At 42.1% G+C, this 26,789-nt stretch overlaps 1 protein-coding gene across 5 annotated transcripts in view; it reads right to left on the bottom strand.

Annotated features, from left to right (window-relative positions):
- The window catches only part of MTM1 (myotubularin 1), a 38,269-nt gene extending 20,066 nt beyond the window's left edge, over window positions 1-18,203 (bottom strand). The window contains exons 1-7 of one of the 5 annotated variants that reach the window (XM_084534731.1): window positions 18,150-18,203; window positions 17,781-17,893; window positions 7,538-7,609; window positions 6,531-6,603; window positions 4,872-4,966; window positions 3,759-3,869; window positions 2,734-2,835 (exon numbers count right to left, since the gene is read on the bottom strand). In XM_084534731.1, coding sequence (XP_084390857.1) covers window positions 2,734-2,835; window positions 3,759-3,869; window positions 4,872-4,966; window positions 6,531-6,603; window positions 7,538-7,609; window positions 17,781-17,783 — 456 coding nt within the window. In that variant the 5' untranslated portion in view covers window positions 17,784-17,893; window positions 18,150-18,203. Of the gene's footprint in view, window positions 1-2,733; window positions 2,836-3,758; window positions 3,870-4,871; window positions 4,967-6,530; window positions 6,604-7,537; window positions 7,610-8,744; window positions 8,765-17,725; window positions 17,746-17,780; window positions 17,894-18,149 lie in introns of those variants that run through there. The other 4 variants (XM_084534733.1, XM_084534732.1, XM_084534734.1 and 1 more) reach the window with 4 other exon arrangements.
- Between the last annotated feature and the right edge of the window lie 8,586 nt (window positions 18,204-26,789).

Genomic DNA, 26,789 nt, shown 5'->3' with positions numbered 1-26,789 from the left:
AGTTTGGCAGGCAGTCTACAAATAGTTACATATTTATAGAATTTCAGTACATAAATATATAACAATTTATTAAAGTGTTCTTTTTTGACTTTATACATTACAAGAGAAGAAAGTAACAAAGCTAGAATTGGAGTTAAACATGAAAAGCGTTTAAGTTTTTTTCCCTATTTCTAACTTACTGGCTTATACTTTTTATACATCATAAATCATGACACTTTTACTCAGTGAAGAGGCTGACATTCCTCAGTGTGTCTGAAAATAAAGATGTCATTATTCTTGACTTTTAACACTATTACTACAACTCAGCCAGCTACATCTTACCTGTTCATCTGAAAACAGAAATCAGATGATGTGGTATTTACAAAACTAGCATCTAATAATTTCTGAAAATGCTAAGTTTACCATTATTGCACTGAGACTGGCAGACGTTATTCAGAACAAAGCCTCGAGTCAAGGTATTTTTTGCATGTGCTCCATCAGATAGGCCCCTATACCAGGTCTCACTGCTATCTAAAATCATCCTCGCAGATCCAACAGCAACAGTGGCAGGATCTGACTCCCAGACACTTTAAATTACCAGGATAACCAGCTATAGCAGGAGTGAGAGAGGTGGAAGTCAGACAGCATGACTACCACTGTCTCTCCCACACAACTATAGTGGTTAGAAGTAAATACGTATCATGCAAGTACTACGGTGGTGAATAATCTTATAAAAAAGATGACATAAGTATCAGGCTAAGAGGAAGTGAAGCAGCCGCTGTTCAGAAACTAAACTGCAGACTAAATATCTCATCTTTTGTGGAGTACTACAAATACATAAGGTTGGCTTGTGTTTCTTTTCATGTTTAAAAACTCTATTTCAGCATAGATTTCCAATTAGCATCCTATTACAAATGCAAGAGAAGATCATAAACAGCATGTTTGTCCCATAGCAGCTAAACTGTCAGTCAGATGAGCTACTAGATTTTGTTAGTGACTCTGGGAGATCTGAACCTGACCTATGCCAAAACTGGAGAGAGCCAAGAACTAGCTTCAGACAAATAAGCACAAAAGACAATGTTGAGACTGATGAATGGTTGAGAACAGGCTTAGTATTTATTCTAGGTTCTCAGGCACTGGTGGTCTGATGATTCTGGAGAAAAATCTTGAAATTAAGCACACTCCATTCAGAAATAACATCTCAGGCTGTATTTACCTACCATTTGTCTGAGAATGGGATACCACACAGAAAACAGAAGCAATATTAATCTTTACTGTCCTGATGACACCTTCTTTCCACTGCAGAGCATGAGTGCTGCTGAACCACTCAAAGACCCAGGGTGCAGTTCCACAATGTGGTCTGAGCAAAATTACCAGCTAAACTGCTAGGTTGCCAGCTAACACTGCCAAAAAAACAGGATGTCTTCTCTTTTTTTCTCCTGCCTGCACCCTGTATCACTTGTGCCCTTCTCTTGCACTGGTTCTGACATGTACTAATTACAAACCAGGTCTCGTCAAATTATTAAAAATGGCACAAAGCTAACTCAGAAAACAGAACATTTTGTTCTGGGTAAGTGAGCTACGCTGGCTTACTTTGTGATTATACAACTGGCAGTTTGGCATGAGAGGAAGAACCTACCACGTGGCTAGAAGGCAGAACGAAGACGACCAGAGAACAGCAAGACTGCAGCATTTCAGAAGCAGAGAGCTGCCATCTTCACCCAGTTGTCATCTGAATCATAGAATTATTTAGGTTGGCAAAGACCTCTAGGATCATCTGGTCCAAGCCACAGCACTATCTTTTAAAAAGATCTCCCTACTGGCTGCTGGCCACTAAGTGTTAGTGTCACGCACAGCCCAGACATACTCTCATACTCAGCCAGCAAAACCTTGTTTTAAAACAGCCACGGTAAGAGGCAGAACATTTTCATGTTCATTCACATCCATCTGCAAGGAGCATCCACAGATGTCCTCGCCCTCCACCCCCATACTCAGGCTAGAGCTAACCAGACTGAGGAAATGACTCAGGGTAAAGCTTTTTTTTTTTTTTTTTCCTCCTTACTTAGCTTTCATCCATTTCAGTTCCCTAGCTGGTTCACCCTACAGCCTCAGAAACTCACAACCATGCAGAAACACTCGCTTTTGGCAGGATCAGTTTAAATTACTGGCTGAAATATCCTGAAAGCACACCAAAAATATCATGCAGTTGCTTAGTTCATTTTAAAGTTCAGCTCAATTCCTTCCATAGGATGTGTTTGGTTTTGTTTTAATTTTACCCTCAATAAGTCTGTGCAATTTCATTACTGCATTAGCTGTCTGATATCATTCACCAATAACTACAGATAAAACAAGTGTTGTCTTCTCCTGAAGTATAGCTGTGATTCACATTAATCATTGCCTTTGAGACTGCCCAAGAGTTCAGTGTTTTCGAGAAGTAAAGCAAGGCATGTACTATTACACTTCCTAATGAAGAAGGATAACTTGCACTCCTTTAAGCAATGATATCTGTACAGACCAGAGGTGCTCAGTAGTTTACTTGAAGCATAGAATAAAGCATCCGTAATTTTACAAATACATAGATATGTGTTCTAAGAGCACAAAAAAGCAACAATTCTCCGTAGTTTATACTGACACAAGAAATCTGTTGTTACTCTTTTTAAGCAGCCATGATGTCCATTAGTAGGTCAAACACTTAAAGCTAATTGGCAAGAATTCTGCATTAAAATGACTCAGTAATATAAATGACAAACTTACCAGGTTATGGGACTGGGGAAAAGCATGTTTTGTGAGGACTTCAAATATATCTCTTCTACTGTGCCCTTCTTGCTTTAATGCAAACCGTAAATTTCTCATATCCTAAAACAAAGGCATTGTGCTTTAAGTGAACCAAAGCAGTAAGGTACTTTTTTCTGATGTACAAATGCTATATTATATACTAAATATGATTTATGATCAACTTGCAACACACCTCAAACAGTTGTGAATGTTCAGTTTTCTTTCTTATATCACACAATAGAAGAATTAAGAATTAAGAATTCTACCAGTAATGCAGCACCACATTCCGTGTGGTGCAAACACTGCTTTGGCATAAAGCCACCAGAAGTGCCTGAATCTGATTCACCAAGAAGTCTCATAGGCTACTGAATGAGTACAGGACGGGATTTGCCCTATGTTTTTCAAGTGAAAATTTGCCACTGATCTGTAGTACCAGACTACATTGTCCCTAGCTGTTTTCTCATCACTAACTTCAGGAATAAGCAATCTGCACATGAACTACTGAGAACAAAGTGTGCATACATATTCTATTAATGAGTCAAATACAGGATCCTAGATTATCCACTGGGAATTCCCCTGTGACCATAGTTATTCATGGCAACACAATTTTTTGAGAGACTAAGGAAAGACAGCTGTTACGTGTTTCAATGCCTTTCCAGCTTACAAAACCTATTTGAGTTGTTCTTCAAATATTTTTGTTTTATAAAAGAAATCACTTTTAGAATTAATTAAATAATGAAGTGATAGAGGAACAACGCCTTAAAACAATACCACTGTGAAAAATCTCTTGTCAATGAGCAGTTACAAAGAGATAACCAATCCCTCTCCTCACACAGAGACAACAGTAAGTAGCCTTTCATACAAAAGTGTTTCCCTGACCACTTCCAAAAATCTTTTTAAATTCAGCTGTGAGCATTACATGGTTTTCCTTCCGGTAAGTAGGCAAGCACTGAGAAAGGAAACCTGTAGATTTCATTTCCTAATGAGTTATTAAAAGGTCTTACTTTACACGTTATATCTAATCCATAGGAATTCTCTCCTCTGCTTGAAGCTCCTCCCATTTTTTCAATCCTTGATATTACACCCAATGGAACATCCAATACCACAACAGGATCCTGCAATGAAATTCAGGGTAAGAGGAGGATTAACCAGAGAAGACAACTCAGGGGAAGTACTCTTATGCATACCACAATAGAATGAAATACACAGAGGAAGCAAGGAGTGGGTTTCTGGGTTTGATCAAGTGCTCCCTCCCAACATTTCACAAAGTCTGTACATTCCTTGAAAATCACCCAATTGTATAGGCAAAGAAAATATTTCATGCCATAAGACTGAACATGCAGGAAAAAAGATGGCAACACCCTGTTGTTGCCATCTTGTCTGTTGCATACTTCTGATTTCCTCTGCTAGCTGTGACTACTTTATTGACATATAGAACAAAACAGAACAAAATGAAAAATATCACTAACAAGTTGCAACCAGAATGACCTCACTTCAATAACCCTAGAACCTTAGTTAAAAAAAGATGCAAACAGATAAGTGCATTCTATTTGCTTTTATGTTGCTGCTTACTGAACACTACTACTCTCGCCACCCATGTGATATTCTATTAATTGAAGTATTTTTCTTTTCCAACAGCAAGGACAGTCAAAATCTTGACTTACTGATAGCCATTTCAAGAACTATTTGCACATCATTAGTTGCTGATTTTGTTCTGTCACACTATAAATGTGAAGAGAAGAGCTACCAAAAAAGCTCCAACAGACAGAAGGTAAAGGTATCATCAGTCCAGGATAAACTATTAAACTGTAGCTCTACTGGAGGAAAAAAGCACGCATTTACAACACGTTCAACTTCAAGGAGCTTCCATTTTTGCAAGGATTTCTCAATGGCACAAAGGCAATTACTGTTTAGCCATTAAACTATTAAGATATGGTTACTACAAATGTTACAGATCATTTCAAGTAAAAAGCCTCCCGTGCCATTCCACAAGCATGCATGCACAAAAGCTAAAAACAAATGAACTGCCCGCAAAATAAAGCGAAGGCAGCAGGGTTGAAGAACAGAGGGCTTAAGGCTCCTGCATCCCTTGGAACTATTTGTGGCATATTACTCACGTTTTCCAGACTTCTCAGGTACAGCCTGTAGTTTGTGATGTATACTCTTCCTTTAACAGGGCCATTAAACGGACACATGTAAATAACATCCTTGTCTGTAAGAAATGCAGCATTTCTTAAGCATTGGGAGAAGAAAAATCAAAGCTATGGAAAACATCAGTTAAGCAGCAGTAAAATAAAGACAGCTGCACTCATGAGAGCCACTCTAAAGAAAGCTGAATGAATTAAAGCAATAAATCTAAATTTTATCCATTTGAATTATTAAGAAAATGTGAATTTTTTTTTTATATATATATATATTTTTTTACACTAAGCTTGCCTGAATTTCTTCGGCAGATTCCACTAGCCTTCCCCAGTTACGTTTGCATTTTTCCTCTTTCTTGGCACAGTGCAGGAGAGGGCAGGACATAGAACACTGACTAGATTTAAGTCCTCCCTGTGATTACTGAACTAGTCTATTCACTATCCCAGAACAAACACATCCTTTTGTTGATACTCTTACATCTTTTAGTACGCTGTAACCAATTCTCCTGCATTAAAGTATGTAGTTCAGGTTGTAAAGTGTTTAGGGGACTCTCCATCCTGGAGAGAACCATTACATTTCAATTTGAGGCAATCAATTGTAGCAGGGCCATCAGCACCATTTCAGCAAGGACAGTAAAAGAATGAGTTCTAGCACACACACAACTCAAAAGAAAAGAAAAAAATTAACTGAAGCAGTGCCATTGAAGACTTAAGTGAAGCAATACAAATGAGGTATTTCTCCCTGCCTACTTATTTCTTTAACCCACACCATTTATCTGCCTTCCACAACAAGCACCCTCCTCCCAGCGTGCTCCCCCAAAGCACAGGTAATTGTCATCAGGATCACACCAAACATTCTTCTTAGCCCCACATCCTCTCATGCCTTCCCCACCACTTTCCTCATTGAACACAGGTACTTCCTTTGAAACACCACTTTGGTTTCAGCTCAGCCAGTTTCGTTCACAAGTTAATCTAACAAGTACTTGTGTGGGGAGGAAGAAGCAGCTTCATAAATAAAAGGCCTCTTTCAGTTGCATTCTAATAAATACCTCATAGCAAATGTCCATGAGTGTGAGGCTCCAGCCCAGGAAGAACTTGCACCAAGTAAAGAACCACTGCACCCAACACGTTAATCTTTTTCATGTGAAATCACAGTATGGAAAGGTTAACAAGTGTGCAAAAAGCTAGCTGCATGCCATGTTTTATCATGGAAGCATAAGATTATACCTCCGGTGATCAAGGTTTGGGCTAAGGTTGCACACCACTGTACAAGATACCAATACAATAGTGCACGGCATGTATTATCATCATCTTTTGACTTCAAAAAGCTTAGAGTGATTCTTGTCACTAAACACACACTACTTAGTTTGTAGATACAATAGTGACACATCTTGACTTAGCACTTCTATGCCTTATAGAATCTACCGCCAAGATTTCAAAGGCTTAAGAAGTTATTTGTGGTAAGTGATAAAAATTCTCTCAAGTGTTTACTTTGAAAAAACTAACTCACGACATTTTAGCATAGCTTACCCCCCAGCCCAAACCATTGCAGACTACAGAAATGACCCAGTAAGACAGATGTTTATGCCAGACTCCTTGGACATACACTGTATTAGATGCTATATAACATCTTACCTGTAACTCTAGTCTCTCCTGGCAGACGAGGTATTTCTTCATTTTTTTCCCAGTTAGTTCCATCTTGTAGAGTCTAAAGAAAGAAATATAACAGCCCATCATATTTTTACAACTATTTCCAGTTCCAGATTTAAAAAATAAATCTTAATTTCTGCATGGGAAAGAACAGGGTTTTCCACAGTAGAAACAGACATGCTAAACCAGAACAGGAACACGCCACTATCCTGAACTGCAGCTATTAATTATTTAAAGCTTGAGCAGAAGTGTGCTTATTTGACAAAGCCTTCTCATTCTAAAGGAACAGTGAAATATATTTGCAGAAAATTTGAATTAAATTTCTGTACCATTTTTCCCCTCTAAAATTTCGTACATTTAATTTTCCAAATCTGCTTGTCTTGGATAAACAATCAAGGAAAAGCACTTCAGCAGCATACTCACGAATATCACACAAACTCTACTACTTTGTGCTTTGCACATTCAGTAGCCTCTAAGAATGATTAATAAAAACTTCTGGTTTTGAGAAAGTGTTTACAGATAACTAAAACCTGAGGCTCTGTTTTCTTGCAAACAAGTGGCATTTTCTTCAGCCAGAAGTGAACTTGCTTCAGCAGGAATATTTCCCACTAAAGACCAACATTTTAAAAAACGAACCAGCCAAACCTAACTAGAAATAACTCAACTGCAGTACAGAATTTCTCTACTGTACAAAATTGCCAAAAATTTGCAAGAATAACAAAATATTTCAACGTAGAAAGCAAATATAAAAGTATATTAGAATTGACATCAAGGAGGCTCTCAGAACTTGTGTTCCAGAGAATATTCCTCCCATCTACTCTGAAATAGATTTAAACTAGCCTAGTTAACAGCATTTGAATTCTAGCAATAAAAATGCGTGTATATATATAATCAAGAAAAAAAAATCATTCAAATACTCAGTTTTCTACCTAAATATGGAAGATAATGGTCTTTGGGACCTCTGTCATAGAAAACATGAAAGTTGCACTCACCCTTTTAATTGAGGAGCTCTCCAAGGAGTTTGAATTATATTTAGGTGTTGATGATGAGGCCATACTGAGTATCTGAAAAGAAAGCACAAATTGGAGACTTAAACTTCCTCTTAGCATACACACTGCTTACAGAAGAGATTTAGACGTTAGTAGTCTGTAGGTAGACATCAAGAGCTTCCAAGAACGTCTTACAAGTTAGTATTAATTTAAAAAAGACATGATGTCTTGTAATTCAAGGCTACTATTTAAAAGCAGCCAAATCTAACAAGAAACTCATTAATAGCTCTGGGAACAGCTCTCAAATATACTCAACTCTGTCTGTATGTTATAATTCAGTTGTTTGAACACTATTTTTAGTCAAGCCAACAGACGTGGTACTTATTTTAAGTGACAGGATACACATGCTAGGAAACGCAGCCTATGTGGAACATTTATATTGAGAATTTTGATGCAGGAAAACAAGAACAAGCTACAAGATTATTGCACTGTTCTGGAAATCACATGCGTGTCAACACACTCAGCTGGTTGATGAAGCTGAAAAAAAAAAGGAGAGAAGGAAAAAGCAATTCTGTGGTACTTTTACAGTTAAACCCAATCCCCATTTCCAAAACTGAAACTTCAGTTAGCCCACCAGAAGGGGGAGTGTCCAGCCTTCTGGTCTGAAGAGCCTTGATTTAAAAGAGAAAGTGTGTGGGTGGTGGTGTTTTTCGTTTTAAATGACATTAAGAGACAGGATTGCATGACACAGGACTAATTTTTTTAATCATTTCGTAACACCGCACAGGGGAACTCTACAACACACACTGGGACAATGCTCATTCTTGAAGGCAAACAGCAACTTCACACCAAGTTATGCCTCCCTTTCACTAATCACACACTCTTTGTCAAGCTGAGCTGACAGCGTGCACTAATCTTTCAGAGTTACTGTTTTAGGGGATTACAGACAACACCATCCAAATGTTCTAGCCTAAAATGGGCTCTCTCTTCCTACTACTCAATGAAAAAAGTTTGTACAGATGTCTGCACCATGACAAGTCAGCCTGCACGCCACTGGGCTCATGGTGACCCTGCAGCAATCCTACAGGAGCAGTAAGGACAGATAAAACTGCAAAATGAAAGGAAAACCTCTGAGGTTACTGTAACAATACAGGGAAACGTGCAGCCACAAAGTGGAAAACCTGGACCTTAACTGCTACAGCTTTGTTACCTCGTTATGGTGCCCAAATCTTCCATATTTCGTAAGGAACACACAGGAAACCTGACATGGTGTTTAACACCGCAATATTCAGTGATACAGCTCACCAGAAGACATTAAAATCTCACCGCAAGCAAATAAAAAGAAACCTGAAGTTGAAAAATGAAGAAAAAAGCCTTTGAAAGCTGAACAGCCCGCGTGACCCTGCCACACTTATTACATCCTTCCTAGGTCTCCTCCGGTCTCAACTTTCTCCTTATCCTGCAGCAGAGGGGTCCTGAACTAATTTTAGTGCAACTCCATCCGTTTAAATGAGATGCTATTAGCAAACAACATGAAATCACTGCTTTTAGACTACCTGAGACTGAAAAACCACTGCAACATTGGAGACTAACATTTTGACTACAAAACAGTATTTTGGCAGCTGTTCCTTCCCTATAAAACCTGACATACTACAAAGCTTAAGGCAGATTTGACTTTTTCCTATATTGCTGTGTTAGTTTGGCACTGAACTCCCAGCATTTGTGCAGATGATTTTCCTAAATCTCTAAAAGCAGGCTTACATTTTCTAAAAGCAGGTATTCATAAAGACATAAGGTGCGTTTACCAAGAAGCTCTTTTTAAACTGTTTTCCATATGAAGTGAAAAGCAGCAGGAGAGACGTGCACCCCCTGCAGCCCCATCTCCTGTGGGCAAAGGCTCGTCTGGGGGCTGCTCCTACCATGGGCTGCTGCCTCCACGCACTTCTGCTGCTTGTACAGGGAATGTATGAGGAGTTTTGAAGCCCTCCCTTTCCATCTTTGCTTTCTATATCATTTCCCACCCCTACTACACGGTCACCAAGTTTTGAGTGAGCTGCAGCATTTCACAAGGCAAGTTTCCGAAACAACCATTCGACTCTAGAACATCGACTACAACTTTCCTAAACCTCACCATAGGAGGACCAAGCAGCAAATACGCTCAGAAAAATACTCTTTATAGAAGCTGAGGCAGGATACATGCCGAGCCTGCGTACAGCAGGACATCCTCCCTCCATGCTGCCATCCCACCGTGACACAGCAAGCACATGAAATGCTTTTTTCAGCTCTTACAGCAGAAATTTGGGTGCACCCTCCTGTGTATGTAAGCTTATTTTGTATGAAATCTGTCCGACAATCCATAAGAGTGATTTTTTTAAACATTAAGTGAGAATGAATTCACTTACTGACTCCCATTTCTATAGAATATTTCGTTATAGTATTACAACCAATTACTGCTTCATTGCCGACACTTCAATGATGCAAATTGGACTTATTCAGAGTTAATTAAGTTCAATAAATATGTATTGGAGGTAAGTGTCGTCTGTCAGATGTTGCTTTTAATCCATTCATAATGTTTTCATTAAAAAAGCTGGTGCAAATCATTCCACCAGTGTAAGTGGAAGAATTTTTAGTGCTACCTAAATGTTGCTTTGAAACCCAGTCACACTTTAAAACCCCTAAACCTAAGTAGTACATTTATAACCAACCATATTTCCACGATTTTTATTTTTTAAATGAATTAAGTGAGTCAAGCAATTAAGCTTCTCTTTATAGGACACCTGTCAGACAGCATTTAGAACAGTTCCTGCTTTTGGACCCCGATACCAGCCAGACATTGACTCGAGCAGATGGACGCGAGAGGAGCAGGCGTTGAGAAGACAGACAGGGTCTGAACCATGAGAGGACGATGCAACAGAGAAACTGGAACAAGTGAGATCCCGTCTCGATTATAAAGCAGAAGAAAAAACAAGAAAAAGCCAGCACTTTTACACCTTAGGAGCAGGCAGACAGTGTAAGCATTGCCGAGGGAGGTTGCAGTCTCCTTCCTCCGAGGCTGAAGACCCAGCAGAATAAAGCTTTGAGCAGCTGGGTCTGATCTCAAAGCTGATCTTGCTTCAAGCAAGGGGGTGAATGAGACCCCCGTTAGTCCCTTCCAACCCAAATTACTGCAATTCTGTGATCTTCAGGCAACAGGCAAGCACCAGGTCCCATTTAAAAGCATCCATCCAACAGGAACACAGCTCTAAAGAGGAGGAGTAGGACTGTTTCCAAAGAGCAAACAATTTTGTCAAAACCAGTTAAAACGAACATGCAGTATTTCCTTTTCTATTATTTCTTTTCTGACAAATCGGCAGGTTGCCAGAAACAGTTTCTGCGAAGTCATATTGTCCTGAACAATTCAAAACCTACACCATCACGGTCCTAAAATAGCTACAACTTTCTCATTATCACGGAGCAGCAGCAGTCCTTCCACCCAGGGAAAAAAATCCTGCAAGTAGTTTTCCACTGCAAACAGATTTTATTCCCAGTAACATCCCTACGTACTTGTGTGCTTGCACCGAAGCTGTAAACCACACAAACCTCTGGGTTTGCCAGCAGCTGAACAGAAGTAAAGTAACGCCATGAAATTTAAAACAAATCAGGCAACTTTGTTTACGATATTTGGCAGTTACAAACAGGTGACTCCTTGGATTCTCCTTGGATCTAGCGTAGCACAGAGACACAGCAATTTTTTCTGGACTTCACTTGAGCTGATAAACAAAGCTTTGCTAAAATTGCCCAAACTTACTACAGAAACACTACCAAGAAGCATAGGCTCTGATGATCTTACTAAATTACCTGGGGTTTGCCTTTCCTTTAAGGACCATATTTACACTTGTGCTCCCCAGGATTCAGAGGAGTGGAGGCACAAGGCATTTGAAAGGCCAGACACTAAAGCCAGATTTTGAGAAGTCAGTTCAAGGATCCTGTCTGCTTTTATGAGTAAACACCGATACATGCCCTGAAATGAACTTGGGAACATGTAACTAAGCTTCTGGGGTTTAAGAAACTCGAAGTGGCCAGGTAGCGGTTCTTCGCTGTACAGCTGAGCCACGCTTACATCAACCTAAAATCTTTACGCATATAAAGCGTCAGGCTTTGCTCAAGCACAAAACAATCCACATTTGCCATAAGATTAACACCACAAACATCTGAGATCAAGTAAACTGCATCAAATAAGTTACTGCGAGCATTGCTTTCCAGGTATTTAATAATTTTGACCCTCTGTCACTGCATTAACATTTTGGAAAACAAGTGCCTGTTGGTCAGTTGGAGCAACAGCAATTTTGAGAATGCCTGGTGTAGAAGGGAGCTTTTAATTCTGTATGGTCTTAGATGTGCAGTATGACAATCTGGAAGGATTAAGGAAACGAAACTGCTAAGTTACCATACATGGAAGAGATTTACAGAATCTGCTGAGTAAGGTAAACACAAGGAAAAGACATTAGTGACACCCAGGGCTTCAGGCACGTGTGTTATACACACACACACACAAGGAAAGCAGAAGAGCAGTGGTCCCAGGAGCTGAGGGAACAGCATGGGGCTGGGACAGGAGGGTCAGGCTGGGTCTTAGGAAAAGGTTCTGCACCCACTGGTGCTTGGGCACTGGGCCAGGCTGCCCTGGGAGCAGTCACTGCATTGAGCCTGCCGGAGTTCAAGAAGTGTTTGGACAGTGCTCTTAGACATCTCCCTCTGGTTTCGAGCCAGGAGCTGGACCCTGTGGGTCCTCTCCACCTCAGGATGTTGTGTGGTTCTGTGGCTCTAAGAGGACACGCGCAAGAATTATTTGCTTTGACCAGGATCAGATTTATTATTAAGGTGAAAGTGGCAGCAAAACGTTTGACTGAATGTTTTCTACAAGCATCCTGGTTACTGTCACACATCAATACCCAGGACACCAGGTAACACCGAAGTTCTCATAGTCCTGCTCCACATAACCATTTGTGTAAATGAAGAAATCTGTGCATCTCCAAGGCCTCTCTTAGTCATTTAGCTACAAAATTTCCTCCTTCACTATCAAAGCAATTCAGAAAACAATTTGATGACTTCTAAAAAGAATGATATTAGTCATTATCATGACACTTGCAAGCAATCAGGCCACTGGTTTATTCATTTAAGATTTGCATCTGCTAGTCCAGATAAAACAAGTCATTTTCTTACCAAATCAGAAATCATTTCAAAGAGGATGAAAAAATAGATTAATAAACATTTTTTTTCCTGTGTTTGAGGTAAGTGTAAGTTAGAGTAGACAGAAAACGCTGCTTGCATCCTCACTTAAACAGAAGATGCAAATAACGAAGAAGCAGATTTATACCAAGGTATGCTCATATTGCTGTACCAAATGAAACCACAACCTACAGAGCTGGGAAGAATATAGTGTCTTGTGTTTCCCATAATAAAATTAGAAACATTAAAAAAAGGCAATATCCTTAAAACAAAACACATCTGTCAGCACCACCACTGCACAGACCGGATAATGCAGTACCTTCATTTTCAGAAATAACACACAGAACAGAGCAGAACTCCAGGAATTTTTAAGACAGTAGCAAAGTTATGATAACCATGAAGACAAAAACATTTCATCTTAAGCATGTAAGAAAGGAACATTTAACTGGTTACGTATAGCACAAAGGAGCTACGCTCAACACTGGAAACAAGAATAGAGCAGCAGAAGTCTACAAAACTTAACAAAGCTACAAAAGAGTAAGCAACGCAAGGCAGAGCATTCCAGTACCAAAACAGATATAAAGATAAAAAAAACAGCAGACCCACACCACAGAAATACTTGTTTATATCTTTTTCATGGAAAAAATGCAAACAAGCTTCCTGCAACAGTGGAAGATACCAATGTGGGTTTTATTTAGAAGCAGAACTTTTTTTTAATATAATAACGTCACTCATCATATTTAGGCATCGTTAGATGTTAAAATCAGTGCTTTTAGTTACAGGTCATACAGCACGGACATCAGAAGCATACCTAGAGGCAGGCCAGCACAGATGTCGTTATTTATACGTACATACCTGTGGCCAGCAGAACTAACTCCCTGCTGGTTGTTAGGTGACTGACGGTGAGCAAAGGTCTGCACAGCACAAGGGAAACTGACCCATCTGCGAGCAGTGAGCATCACTTACACAGGAAGAGGAAGAGGCTCTCTTAAACCACTTCAAACCACATTTATGATTTCTTACCAGCAGAGTTCAAGCGCAGATCATATCTCATGTGCACCAGAAGCCCCCTTTGCACATCAAATCCCAGCTTCTACCTGCTCTCACTCCGAGAGGACTGCTGGGGTCCACCTGGATTGCCTGATCATCAAGTTTCCCCTCTCTGCTTCACCATCGCTGTGATAAGGTACAAAACCCTTCCAAGTGCAAGCTCCCAGTAACAGAGCCTGCAGCCAGTACCTGCCCTCAGGCAGGACCTCGCAATCCCACTGACCGCAGGCTGGATGGTGCCTCTTGTGGCTCTTCTCCCCTAACATCTAAACAATCTCCCCCAAATGCGTACGAAATCTGCGCTGCCCAGGGAAAGCATCTGAGCTTTCAAGTCTCTTTGAAAGCATTCTCAGTTCAAGCTGTAACTAGACCACAAAAAGCACGTCAGCAGTACGAGCCTCGAGGGGATGCAGCACGTGTAGAACTAGTATTTGCCCTTCTCTAAGGAAGTTTAAGTCAATTAATTAAATTCATCAGTAAGGTATTATAAAGAAGGCTGTATTCTACAAAACAAAGTATCACTTGGAAAAAAACTTGACATCCGGAGCTACCTGTTTGCTAAAAGCAAATTCCTCACCACGCTTCAGGAAAAATGCATTCCAGCATCCCTGAGGTTGCCAGTTCTCTGCTAGACTGCCAACAGCAAGCTGCACAACTCAGCGTGGAGCACTGGGTTTCCAAAGGATCAGAAAGGCTTCCTTCCCCAAAAAAAGCCTTCTCTGGTTCCCTAACATGCCCCGTATTTAAAGAGGCAAGTCACTGTCCCCAGAGAACTCGGCAGGAACAGCTGCATAAGAACAAAAGCTGACAACACCCCAGTGACTGCTAATGCAACACACAAATGGGAAGCGTGGCAGCTGCTGGCGCATTCCTGTTTCAGAGGCATCACTCCACTGCCCACTTCTGAAGACGTCAGGAGGAAGACCCCGCACCACCAAAAAGCAATATCCCGACAGTCCACTTACACAAACTGTAGCACACAGCAAGAAAAGTCTGCCCGAGTATCCTCTCATCGCCACTAGATTCCATGCACTTCTTTGGGCATGTTTCATAACAAAATCCTGTAGCTTGCACGTTCAGGCCAGGTACAGAGTATTAGTGGGAGGAAGAAAGAAAACTTTTGTTCTGCCTTGGTATTTCTCCTGTCTCCAAGTGAGGGTTTCCATTAGTGCCTTAACCTCAAATGGAATTTGACTCCCATCCGACTTTCAAAATAAACATGACTTTCAGCAAGACCTCACATAAAAGTTCGCAACGTTACTTTTATCAACCCAATTGCTTCCTCCTTTCAAAGTATATTGAAAACACAGCTCAGGGTGAAATCCTGGGCTTTTGGCCTGGTTAGGTTTTTTTTTCCCCAGAGAAACACAAGCTGCTCTCTCACGGAGAGACGGTACAGCAGGACACGTGCCATCAGGAGCACTGAGTAACCTACTGCTGACGGACTTTGATCTGCTAGATATTTCTCATGCCTTATATGATAGTAACAAGGCAAAATAGCACCTGTTTCAGTTGTAACAACTATAATTATTTGCTAAAGCCTGTTCTCTAGCATTTGCAGAGGTCTATTGCTAGCATGAGTTACAAGGAGTTACTTCTGCCCACTCTAATTTGCTCAGTGCTTTTCCTGTGTTTGTTCTCTGCGTAACAGCATTCATTTGCCATGATTATCTTTTTTCCTGACATTTTCTTAATATTTACTTCGATAACCGAGTTCTGAAGTGGAGGTTCAGTTATAAGCAGATTATAAGCAGAAGGCAGCAGTTTTCCCTCTACGCACGTAGCCTTGTACAGCAAAGCAGCTGTTACATTCAGCTAGATTCAGTGGCGAGGCAGAAGTGAGTGGTTTTAGGACCCCCTTGTCACATTACTTCCAGAACCAGCATTGCATCTGTAGGACACCTATGCCTGAAGGCTGATCCGTGGCTTCCTAAACCCACTCAGACTGTTTTCTCTACTTCGCATCCCCTGCAGGGAATGTATACCTCCCACATTGTCAAAAGCTGATGCAGTTGACAGGAATGCCTATGGGACAGCAAATACAGCTTCAAAGTTTTCTATTAAGAAAATCTTCAGCTGCTCTTTGCTCATTCTTCTTGAAAGATACGCCCTTAGGCCACTATAGCTCTGCTGCTAAAGATTTAACTGATGATTCCAAGGGAGAGAAGGAAATTGTAGCTGTTATACACTGATACGCAGTATAAAAAAAATGCCACTCATGGTTAAAATGACATCCCCTTTTCAGGCTTTCCTCCAACTTTCCTTTGAGAACATGCACAACTGATGCATCAGAGTCATTCTCTTTCATCTGCTCTGCTTGGTTCCGTCTTCTGCTACAAGATGTATTCCCTCCCCAAGTATTACACATGCTGCCACGGAGAAAGTGCTGCTCTGAGCTTGTCCCTGTTCAAACAGGAGCAACCAAAGTACTCTGCTGAAAACACCCACAAACAGTTCTTTGCTTCTCTCCCAAAAGAGGAGAGATCTGGGAGTAGCCTGCCTAAGTTATTCATGGGGCAGCACCGTACTTTTGGGTGTGCTCGTTTTCAAGCAAAGGGCTTGAACAACAGGAACTTTGTTGGGCACAGAAAGTTCAATATTTTTGTATTTCGCAGCTACCTCTGTATGTTAGGCATTAACAGTTCCAGCCACACAGCAGCCTCTGGCATGTGGCCCTTCTGCTCATTACATGTGACCACCCAGTAAAGAGGCCTAAAACTCACACCCTACTTACACAAAAGCGTAACCTGCTCTATTTGAAAAAACTTACTTTTGTTTTCTCTTGCTCGGAAGCCCTCAGGTTTAGTGAGCTTCAGAAAACAGAGGTGCCTACCTCAGCGTGTGATGAAAGGGCAACAGCGCGTGCAGTCCTTCAGCCTTCAAACAACACTCTTGTGCTGTAGCTGGACCTTGATGGGAATGCAGCAGGTACGAAGACGCTGCTAGCACTGCCAGAGTATTCCCTCTGATTCTACTTTTTTAAAAGCTTCAGAAAGGAAGCAAAACCCCAGAACAGTTGCTATTAAAAACATTCTGGAGAAAGGAAACAAACAGAACAAGTTCTTTTTATGTTTTGTCTTGTGTCAGCAGGTTTGGCATCAAGCAGTTGGAACAGAGAAGAACTTTCTCTTCCGAATCTTTATGGCAGTTTTGAAATGTCTCTAATGTGGAAATCCTATGCAGAGTCCTAACCATCCTCATGTTCCCCATACATATTTGGGCATCTCACTGCCTGCCTGCTGTTAGGCATTTCCTCTGTCACCTGTTCCCAAACAACACTGCCATTTGTTTCTTTTCCCAAATACACTTGGGAATGAATGTCACATGAAAGGTAATGTATAACACAGGGAAGTCAGAAGGAACAGACCGTGAAACAAAGCTTACTGTTATGCAGTCCAAGTTCTTATAAAAATTAATGTTGCCTCCTTTAGAAGAGCACACACACCGTTAAAGATTTACAGTGAGCTCTCACAAAACTAGTCTTGCATTCTAAATTGACTCTTACTGGTTAACTTTGTACCTCCACATGGCAGGAATACCTCAGCTCTAGAGCTTGCTCAGCCTCAGCGATGCCACAGCCTGTCTCTTCCAAAGGAAGCTTCTGAGACAGTGCAGAAAGGGAAGATCCTGCCCCTCATCGAAAGCATCTCTCTATCTCACCTCTTGTGACTCGTGCCACACAAGGCAGCTACACACAGCCCCAAAAGTTCTGTGTATTAAGGCTCGGTGAGCTTGCCAGCTTTGTCATTAACTGTACAGCTTAACTTCTTTTTAACCACGTAAACCACAAATTAACATTAAAAACTCCAGCAGGAAAGCCGTTCTGGGTTTGTACAGCGATAAAGTACAACACCGTGAGCTACCCACCCGTCAAACAACAACACAGCCCCAAAACCACGACTGTGCGTTAAACCCTATGCACTTCTAAGCACATACAGGTTCACTCAGTGCCTTTCATGACGAGCCACCGCTTGTTCCGTGCTCCCCTTACCATCCACACCCGTGACGCTGAACTCCCCCACGGTGCCTTCCACAGCCTCACGAAACCAGAGGCGTTCTGCAGAGAAGCCAACACCTCTCCTACCCCCTCAGCTCCGCCTGCATCTGCAAAACAGGCGAAGGGACGGGATTTAGGGGGGCGCGGCGCTGCTCCACCCACACAGCAGCCGCCCGCGGCCCCCAGCCCAGGGCCCGGCTCCCTCAGGAGCACCCCGGGGGCCCCCCCCCAGGCCCCAAACACGGCCCCGGGGCCAGCCCCGAGCCCCAAAACGCAGCGGGGAGAGGCCGGGGCCGAGCTGAGGGCGGGGAAGGGCCCGGGGCTGAGGGGGCTGAGGGGAGGCAGCGCCCGCCCCGCACTCACCGCGGCCCCGCCGCCGCCGTCGCCGTCCCGGGCCCGAGCGCGGCCCGCCCCGCCGGAAGTGGGCCGGGCCGCCGCGCGTGGGCTGCTGGGGGCTGTAGTCCTCGCGGGGCCTGCCGGGAGCTGTAGGCGCGTGGGGCGCTGAGGGAGGAGGCGGGAAGGGGGCGCTGAGGGGAAGAGGCGGGAAAAGGCGCTGAGGGGAGCGGAGGTGCTGGCAGTGGCTCCGTTTTTTTCTCCAAGCAGGGAATTCCTAAATAAAACAGCGGGGGAAAAAGGAGCAGGAGGAAAGGAAAACACGTTCTCTGCGTCTTCTAGAACGTGGATCGAGTTGATCGGTCAACAGACATTAATAACCATATATATCCCACTCGCCCAAGCCTTCTCAACACGCCCTGGCAACAAATACAAATTTACATAAATTTTATGATGTAAACAACATCAACAACGTTCTATATGCAAGATCTATATGTTCTATATGCAAGATCAAAATAAATAAATTCTTGGACCGCCTTTCAAAATGGCCCATTGTCGCCATACAAACCAATGGCTGTGTACAGCCAGAGGGCAAGGTGGTAATTTGGGGACGCTTTGCTGTCTGCTGCTGCTTGCCCTCAGGAAAAGGGCCTTTGGGATGTTACGAAACATTTGTGATGTTTTAGAGCATATTTGTGAGTTACAAAGCAACCACGTCCAACTTCTCTGGGAGCTAACTTGTTCCTGTCAGCGGAGAGCCAGTGCTCTCCCTTCTCAGGACTGGGCATGACAGAAGAGCAGAGCAAAGGAAGAAAAATAAAGAAAACAATATAAAACAAAAGAAGCACCTTGGGCCCCTTCATGATTTCATACAATTACAAGCTTGTTATTCAGGTTAGCCAAGCCTGGCGGCTCCAGCAGCACCCACCTCACACCAGCACGGTGGCAGCGCTCGCCCTGTCCTCTGCTATAAGGCAGACCAGCACCTGCCCATACCGTGCCGACAACCACAGTCTCTGCTTTTCCGTATTTTCCTCAAAAACCTTCTTCGGTTTCATTTTGCCAGTCCTTTGCTGTCCACAAACAGCTACACCATCTGGAGGTCCGTCTCTGAGCTACACGTGCTTTGAGGTGAGCCATGCGTTGGTACCAGACAGGGTGTCCTTTCAGAAAGAACCACAAGACAATCACTTGAAAATTAGCTTTATTCATTATTTTAAGGCGTCTCCTTTGCTGTCAACAATTTCTGTTTTGAATTCCAAGAACTGTAGAGAATCAAAGCAAAACATACAAGGGATGGATCCTCTCCTCATGAAGAAATTGTTTCTTGAGTAAATAATAATTTTCTACAATGAGCACGGAACTGTGAGTTTAAAATTAATACACAGCAGAAGTAAGCAGTGAGCAAAAGGAGATGAAATATTAGTTCACCTCCGTCATTCAGATAGTCTTGTTTGTTGTCTTCTATGATACACCCTTGCTTCTGACCTCATCCCTTCAGTAAAGACCAGCCAGAAAATTCACTGATGCAATTTTGAAGCCTTGCTTTGATCAACTCCAGCATGGTATTTGCAACAGAAAATCATGAATCAATGTATTGGATTATATTTATATATATGTATAAGTATATATCTATTTGTCTACACAGAGGATCCTTCTTATATGAAGAGTCTTTCAAACTTTCATTCAGATCACATTTTAAAGCATTTCTCTGACACAATGAAGGCTTTAAAGACATTTTTTTGCCTCACTCATTTAGCAATCTTAGATTTGAAGAGTCAGAAAAGTGCTCTCCACAGTTACTCTCTGAAATTTCACTCAAAAATTTCCACTCAGATTTTTCACAACACCCCTTTACTGCACAGTGGTATGCTTTCCTAACTAAACTCTGTGCTTTTGTCTCTATTACCTTCTTATGAACGCTGAGTGGGATTTTACCTCCTGAATGCAGTCACGGGTGCCCCGTGAGCCCTATACCTGCATGGTCAGATGCCTATAAGATGTGAACTGGACAAAAACCACTTTGAGGCACCTGACCGATGATTCACCTGATAGCTAGTTGGTTCTGCAAGAACATACATTATTTAACTTCGGGGATGTTTAGGCTGTCTCTGTGTTTCTGAGCCTGTTCTTTCTTCTTTTGTATTGTAGCATATGGTGGCTGGGTCATAATCAGCCCAGACGGCACACAAATACTTCAGCTTCCATCCAATCTCTGGACCATCTGGATAAGAACTGGTTAATTGAGAAGCCTAATGCCATTTTGAGCTCAGCATAGTTAAAATAGCATTGTGCCTTCTCCCACAAGTACTCTCTACTTTATCTATTACACTATTATCTGCCTGTACATAATCATCTTGGACTCAGACCTTTCCACAGTCCTTTATGTTCAGACTGTGTCTAAATCTGTCCATATAGCTAAAAATCCCATCTTCTCAAATCTCAATTACCTCAACATCCTTTCCTTTGGCCTTGGAAAATATAACCTTGTCTTGCTCATACCTATTGAGAATGCTGCTACAAAGCCCATTTTTCTAAGTCTGTCATTTTCACCACATTATTTCTCTCTTTTCATCCCTCTACTGGCTCAGCCCACTCTATCATGTCGATCCTTACCAAGTTGTCTTTACTTTGAAAGGCCTGATAGCTGGTCTTCACCTTACCTGCCATTTCCATTCACTGCTGAAGTCTAACTGCAGCTCCCATCAGCCCCTGATGTCAGTTTTCACAGCCTACTTGTAACATGTTTAAACAACTTGTTTTGTGCTTTCTTTTACCTGCCTTTTATTTCCAGGGATGCTCTAAACAGCCACAAAGTTGCTGATCATTTGTCTTCAAAACACGGCTTAAAATTTCTCTTTCCTGTGGTGTCTACAGTACAGTGTCACATTTCATTGTGCTGCCTCTCCTGTCTGTTTTCCTCACTTATCCCATTTCTTATTTTGACTGTAAAGCTTTTCAGGGTGGGAATGTCATTTGGGTTGATTCTGATCCATAACAAGGCTTTGTAGCACTAAGGTAATGCAAATAATAAACACGCATACAGAACTGAGATGCCAGGGAAAGCCTAGGTACTATGAGATTGATTATAACAATGTACAATTTGGGAGCATAACCATACTTGATAGTAATATTAACTTGTTTTCCTACTGTTTTAGGGAGAAGAGGAAGAAAAATAATTGGAAGTAGGAATTCTCTATCATTAAATCAAGCCCACAGGCCAAGGTAAAGATGATTTATATCCATCTACCTAGCAAAAAATTTTATTTGGTAATAGTTGTGACATAAACCAGAAAAGACAATGTAGTGTTAAATGTGTCATATTTTTATATGTATGCCCATATGTTCACGTGTACATTTCCCCCCCACACACACACTTTTACAAGTTAGATATTAGAAATGATATGGTACATCACTGATTCTTTTGCTTTCCTTACACTGCACCATTTACACCCTTTGTTTCCTGTTATTGTCTTTTGTTTGCTAACTTGATGTTTATTTTTGTCCCTGCTAAATAAAGACTGCCAGATTTAATTATTATAAGCTGTACTTTAAGACCTCTTTAACCTATTTCTATCTAGCTTTTCCCTTCAATTAGCCTAATCATTTCTTTATCAAGTAGCATGTTACCAAATAAAACACCTATAGCACCCTAAAAATAAAGTAAAAAAATCTGCCCCTTGCTGCTTGACTCACAGTAGCAATAAGGTGAGTTATGTAAGACGCCCGTTGTATTTCTGGATCCTGCAAGTCCCAAGGCTGGAAATAGCAATTGTATTTTGGGAACCATTTTCAGAAACACTGACTGAATGTACATACTTGTTATTGTGAAATCAGGCAGATGCAGGCTTTCAGATACCTAGGTTTTGCAAGCACAGTACTGCTGATGCCAGAAGTTGACACATACCAACTAAAGGATATATATACACATAAAATATATGTGTACACACACACACACCTTCTGTGACTAGTAGACAGACATCTCCTATTAGATGCTGATTCTTTGTCTTCAAAGACAGGAAATTAATATCAGGCACTTGCTTTTCCTATATTCAGGTTAAAAAACACACTTTATTTTCCTCATGCAAATATTAGAAGCTGTTAGAATGTTTTATTTGAGATGTAGCTGCATTTCAGAGGAAGGCAAACTCATTCTCACATATTTCATAACTGATTTGCATAGTAAGTAAAAGGTTTTAAAAGCACTGGAATGAATTTGGATGAAAGGAACCAAACAAATGGAAGTTAGTAACATCCACTGAATTACCAGAACTATTAGTGGAATTAATTTTAGTACCATCAGAACAATGTCCCAAATTAAGAGAAATAGAAGAAAATCCTCTTAAATTAAATAGCACACAAAGGAATAAGCTTCCAGTGCACTTAAATGTAAATTGCAATAGAAAGTGACCTGTTAAATGTGTAAATATAGCTCATAAAACAGAAGTACCTTTTAGACTAATACCCATTAAGTGCTTTGCTTTTGGTCTGTGCAGAACTGAATTTCTCTGTAGGGCTGAGGTTTTACTCAAATCCCAAAAGAATGCTAGTGATGCTGGGCAGCTGAGACTGCAGCAGCAAAGTGGTTAAAGTTAAGATACCTTGTAAAAGGCTCTCGTGGATGCATCAAACAGCTTTATCAGTGTAAAAAGCCTCTGTAATATGGGACTCCCACGTCCCCTTCTATTTTTGTCAAGGTCCACACATGTACAACTTGAACTACAGTAGCATCTGAATCACTTAAAATTCAGCACGTAAAAGTTATTTTAAGCATTATTTTAAGTATGCCAATGGACATAACAAGGGTTGGCTGAACAGAGCTCATATGTACTCTAAACAGAAATATGACTTGTTTTATAGTACAAGAGTCACATCAGCTAAAGGGACGGGAAGGGGAGCATCTCCACCACCATTTACTCACAGTGGCATACTTGTGCATTTTGGAAACACAGCACAGCCCGTCTCAGCTGCCATGCCCCGTAGAAGAGGGTTTTGCTTTGAAATTCAGTCAGGCTCCAGGCAGCAGGCTGCAGTGGCTGAACAGTGAAGAGTCCAGAGACCCCCAGGTCTCAGCCAGAGAGCCTGTGGAAAGGTCAGCACTGGGAAAGCCCTTCCTCTCTAGAAACACGCATCTGTTTAGATTAGAATATACCAAGCACTATCACGAAAATATCACATCACCAGCAGAAGTGGCTCTTTACACAGGACAGGAAATCAATGAGCTGGCCAGCTGCTCTGGGCACCACTGCCCACCAGAGCATTACTGATTTCTCTCTCCAGAACCCAGGTGGTCCATTACTTTCTGCACTCTCAGATGCTGATGACAACCTTTAGGTTGGATTCAAGCCTGTGTCAGCAGAGACTCCCAGGGCACAGCTCGGGGAATTAAGAATATGGTTTCTTTTGGCTTCTCCAAAAACTCATGCTGGATTCAATTTGGTTTAATTCACATTTCCTCTAACTATGTTTTGTAGGGAAAATGGATCTAATCTCATTAGTCTGAGGTGTTATTCTTTATAATAAAGAAGAAAACCCTTCACTGTACTCAGTTTGCCTAAATATATCACAGTGGGTGAGGAGAAACCGGGTTTCAGATGTAATTTTCTTTCCCATTGTTAGAGGAAATAGCCATTTATTGGCAGGGTTAAAAACAATCTGGCACTCATGGTATTATCAGGCATCATCTCGGGAGCAGTGGCTCTAGCCCACGAGACCGAGCAGCTCCGTTTACATGGATGTGCTCATTCACAGCTATATGAGAAGGAGATGAAATTTAAATGAAACAACTAAGAAATGGGTGTACTTTACTTAACCTTGACTGTGTAAGTGATCAAAGTCTTCTTCAAGATGTTCTGCCTGGGCAAACATCACCCCTCCCCAGGAATGCGCAGCATAACCGGGTACGGCTGGAGTGCTGAGCAGCAGAGTGGGGAGCACAGGGAGACTCTGACGCTGTGAGTAACAGGAAGGGCCCCGAGTTCAGTGCTTACCTTTTTAGATGGTGCTTTGAGACCTCAGGTAATCCGTTCAGGCTGCTGCGGTGTGCGATGGAGGCTTTTCTGTTAACTCCCACGGGACCAAGAATCATTTTGGTGGGACTGAAAGAGCCAAGCTGCTGTGAGGCAGCTTGCCTGCCTTGTCTGGGCACTCCGGTGAGTAGGAGAAAATCATTTTATTGTGAAGCAGAACTTCTTCGGTTGATCTAATGAGTAAAACAAAACCCCTCACAGCTCTGCAAAATCACTGGGACAAGTAGGGGCTTGGGAAGCCCTGAATACTGCATCAGATGCTGATACAGGTTTCTGCAGGCAATTAGCAAAGCTTCAAGCAGCCACCTGAAAGAAATAATGGCTTTTATTGGAGTTAATGCAGTAATTTCTTCCACGAAGCTTCTTGTGAATAATTCTTGCAGGAAAAATTGTACATGATTTCTTTTCATTTATATTTTAATGCAATTTATTATACAACAGCGACCTCCATTCAGGGTTCAGAAGATCAGAGTACTTACAGTAATCTTCACAGCACTTTGTATCTCCAGCTACAGCTTACATTCACAGCATGAAAAGAATAAGAAGTTAATGTACCAAATCAGAAAGTCTCTCTGTGACAGTGTTAATCTCTGTGTTGAGTTATTATTTATTAGTAGTACTGTGGTAGCGTCTGGAGACCGGGGCCTCATTGTGTTGGGCAGTGCATAAAACACACAAAGAATATATTTGCTTTCTAGAACAGCTTACAGTTTATGTTTGAGGATACGGACAAGAGGCACTACAGCTATCATTATTGCCACAGCCAGAGGCAAAACTCTCTTCATGCTTATTGTGGATGCTGACACCAGGAATAAAATTACCTCCTGACAGACAATTAAAATGAAAACATTATTCTGGGATCAGAGCTCAAGGTGCAAGAAGATGAAAAGAGCCTCCCTGTCTGATTTCATGCAAGGCCAAGCACAGTTGCAGATAGTATCTCGCTACACTCCTGGCTACATTAGCCATCCATAAGAAGCTCAAGAGGTATCGGGCATTGGAGCTTCTAAACCAGTCAATCAGAGAGATGTCTGCAAGCTGAACTGCCAGGTAAAGGGGGAAATATTTGTGTATCCCCCTGAGCTAGAGAGCCCTGGAAAAGGGGGCACCTATGATGGCAGAGCTGCACGGGGCTCGGCGTGTCAGCTTTTGGTGTAGCAGCTGGAAACATAGGCATGTTTTTTTTGGCTTCCATACTGGCAGCTGTTCCAGGATGCAATGACCTCTTTTTGCTCCCTCTAGTAAATAATGTTTAGTTCCCTGCTGAATGCTGTATTTTCATCACAACTAACTTGTAGCCAGTTCCTGAGCCTGATGCAATCACTTTTGAGTGTCTTACCCACACCCCCCTCCACCCCCCCTCCCCAGTTTTGAACTGCTGGCTAATTGCACCAAATTCAAAAGGCAGTCAGACAGTAGAGGTCTCAAGATAATTAAGTTTCACTGAGTAGACAGGCAGGGAGAAGAGGGCACCTTCCAAATACTCACAACTTCACCTCTTACAGCCCTGGATTCCCCTCAGCCTTCTTTACACTCAGACGTGTCAGTCCACGAGTTACTGTCTTGCGTGTGAAGGACTTTGCAGAGAAAACAAAGGCAATGTAAAAGTGTGTGAGGAGATTTAAAACAAGCAAACAAACCCTAAGCATGCCTTAGTTAAAAAGTCAGAAGAGCTGAAGGACAGATCTGTCAGAAATCACTTCCAATGTTCAGAGAAAAACCAGTCAAGGTAAATGTTAAAGCAGGACCGGGACACCAGGAGTAGATGTCCCCTGAATTACAGCAACGAGCACACCTCTGGGCTGTAAAGCCTCCCTGGCCAAAGGAATGGGTTCTGCAGAGTCTTAGGGCAAATCATAAGCCAAAAACCTTAGCAAAGAGCTGGAGGTTTGAAGCAGAAATCAGACACCTGCTCTTCAAGACGCACAGGTGGCAGTTTGTCAGCAGGAACAGCGGCGGAGAGGAGCGAAACACCCGGGTTGCTGCCGTGAGCCCACAAGGCGAGGCGTGCTGCATCCCGGGCTGCTGGGAGCCAGGTGGCCAGGGAAGAGCAGAGCTTGTGCAGGAGCTGAGTGGGATCCTTGGCTCATCCTCCACTGCCTACCTGTCAGGCTGCACGCTCTCCCTGGCCAGGATGAGCCGACTGGCTCTTGAGGTTGGAAAATGAAGACACCAAGGGGCCTGACTCATGGTCACATTTTGGCTGCAGCGAGCCGTGCTGAAACAACCAGCTTCTCCTCCCAGGTCTGTAAAACAAAGCCCAAACGTGTGCACAGCCACCGAGGGTGATGCAAACCACTGGCTGCAGGACGTGGCTACTGGTTCTGCTTAACTATGCTTAAAAAATCCCGCTGGTGTCTGCCTGCCTCATTAGGTACTTAAACATCTTTGGGATTCGAGTCAAGAGCCTTTTGTGCTTGGCAGTCCCCCTCTGCTAAGTGGACATCATAATCTCCCTGAAAGGGCACAGGAAAATCTATATATTTATAAAAAGATTGTGAGGTTTAAAGAGGGGGTTAATGGGAGCCTCCCAGACAAACCAGGCAGCCAGCTAATAGGTGAAAGAGAATAAGAATTTATGGGCTGAGAAGAGGGAAGGAGCACAGGTCCTGGTCTGCAAGTTAATTCTCTTTCCCCCACC

The sequence above is a fragment of the Aythya ferina genome (genome assembly GCF_964211825.1).
Source record: "Aythya ferina genome assembly, chromosome: 13".
In the NCBI taxonomy this organism is placed as follows: Eukaryota; Metazoa; Chordata; class Aves; order Anseriformes; family Anatidae; genus Aythya; species Aythya ferina.
This window is presented reverse-complemented; position numbering and strand designations above follow the sequence as displayed.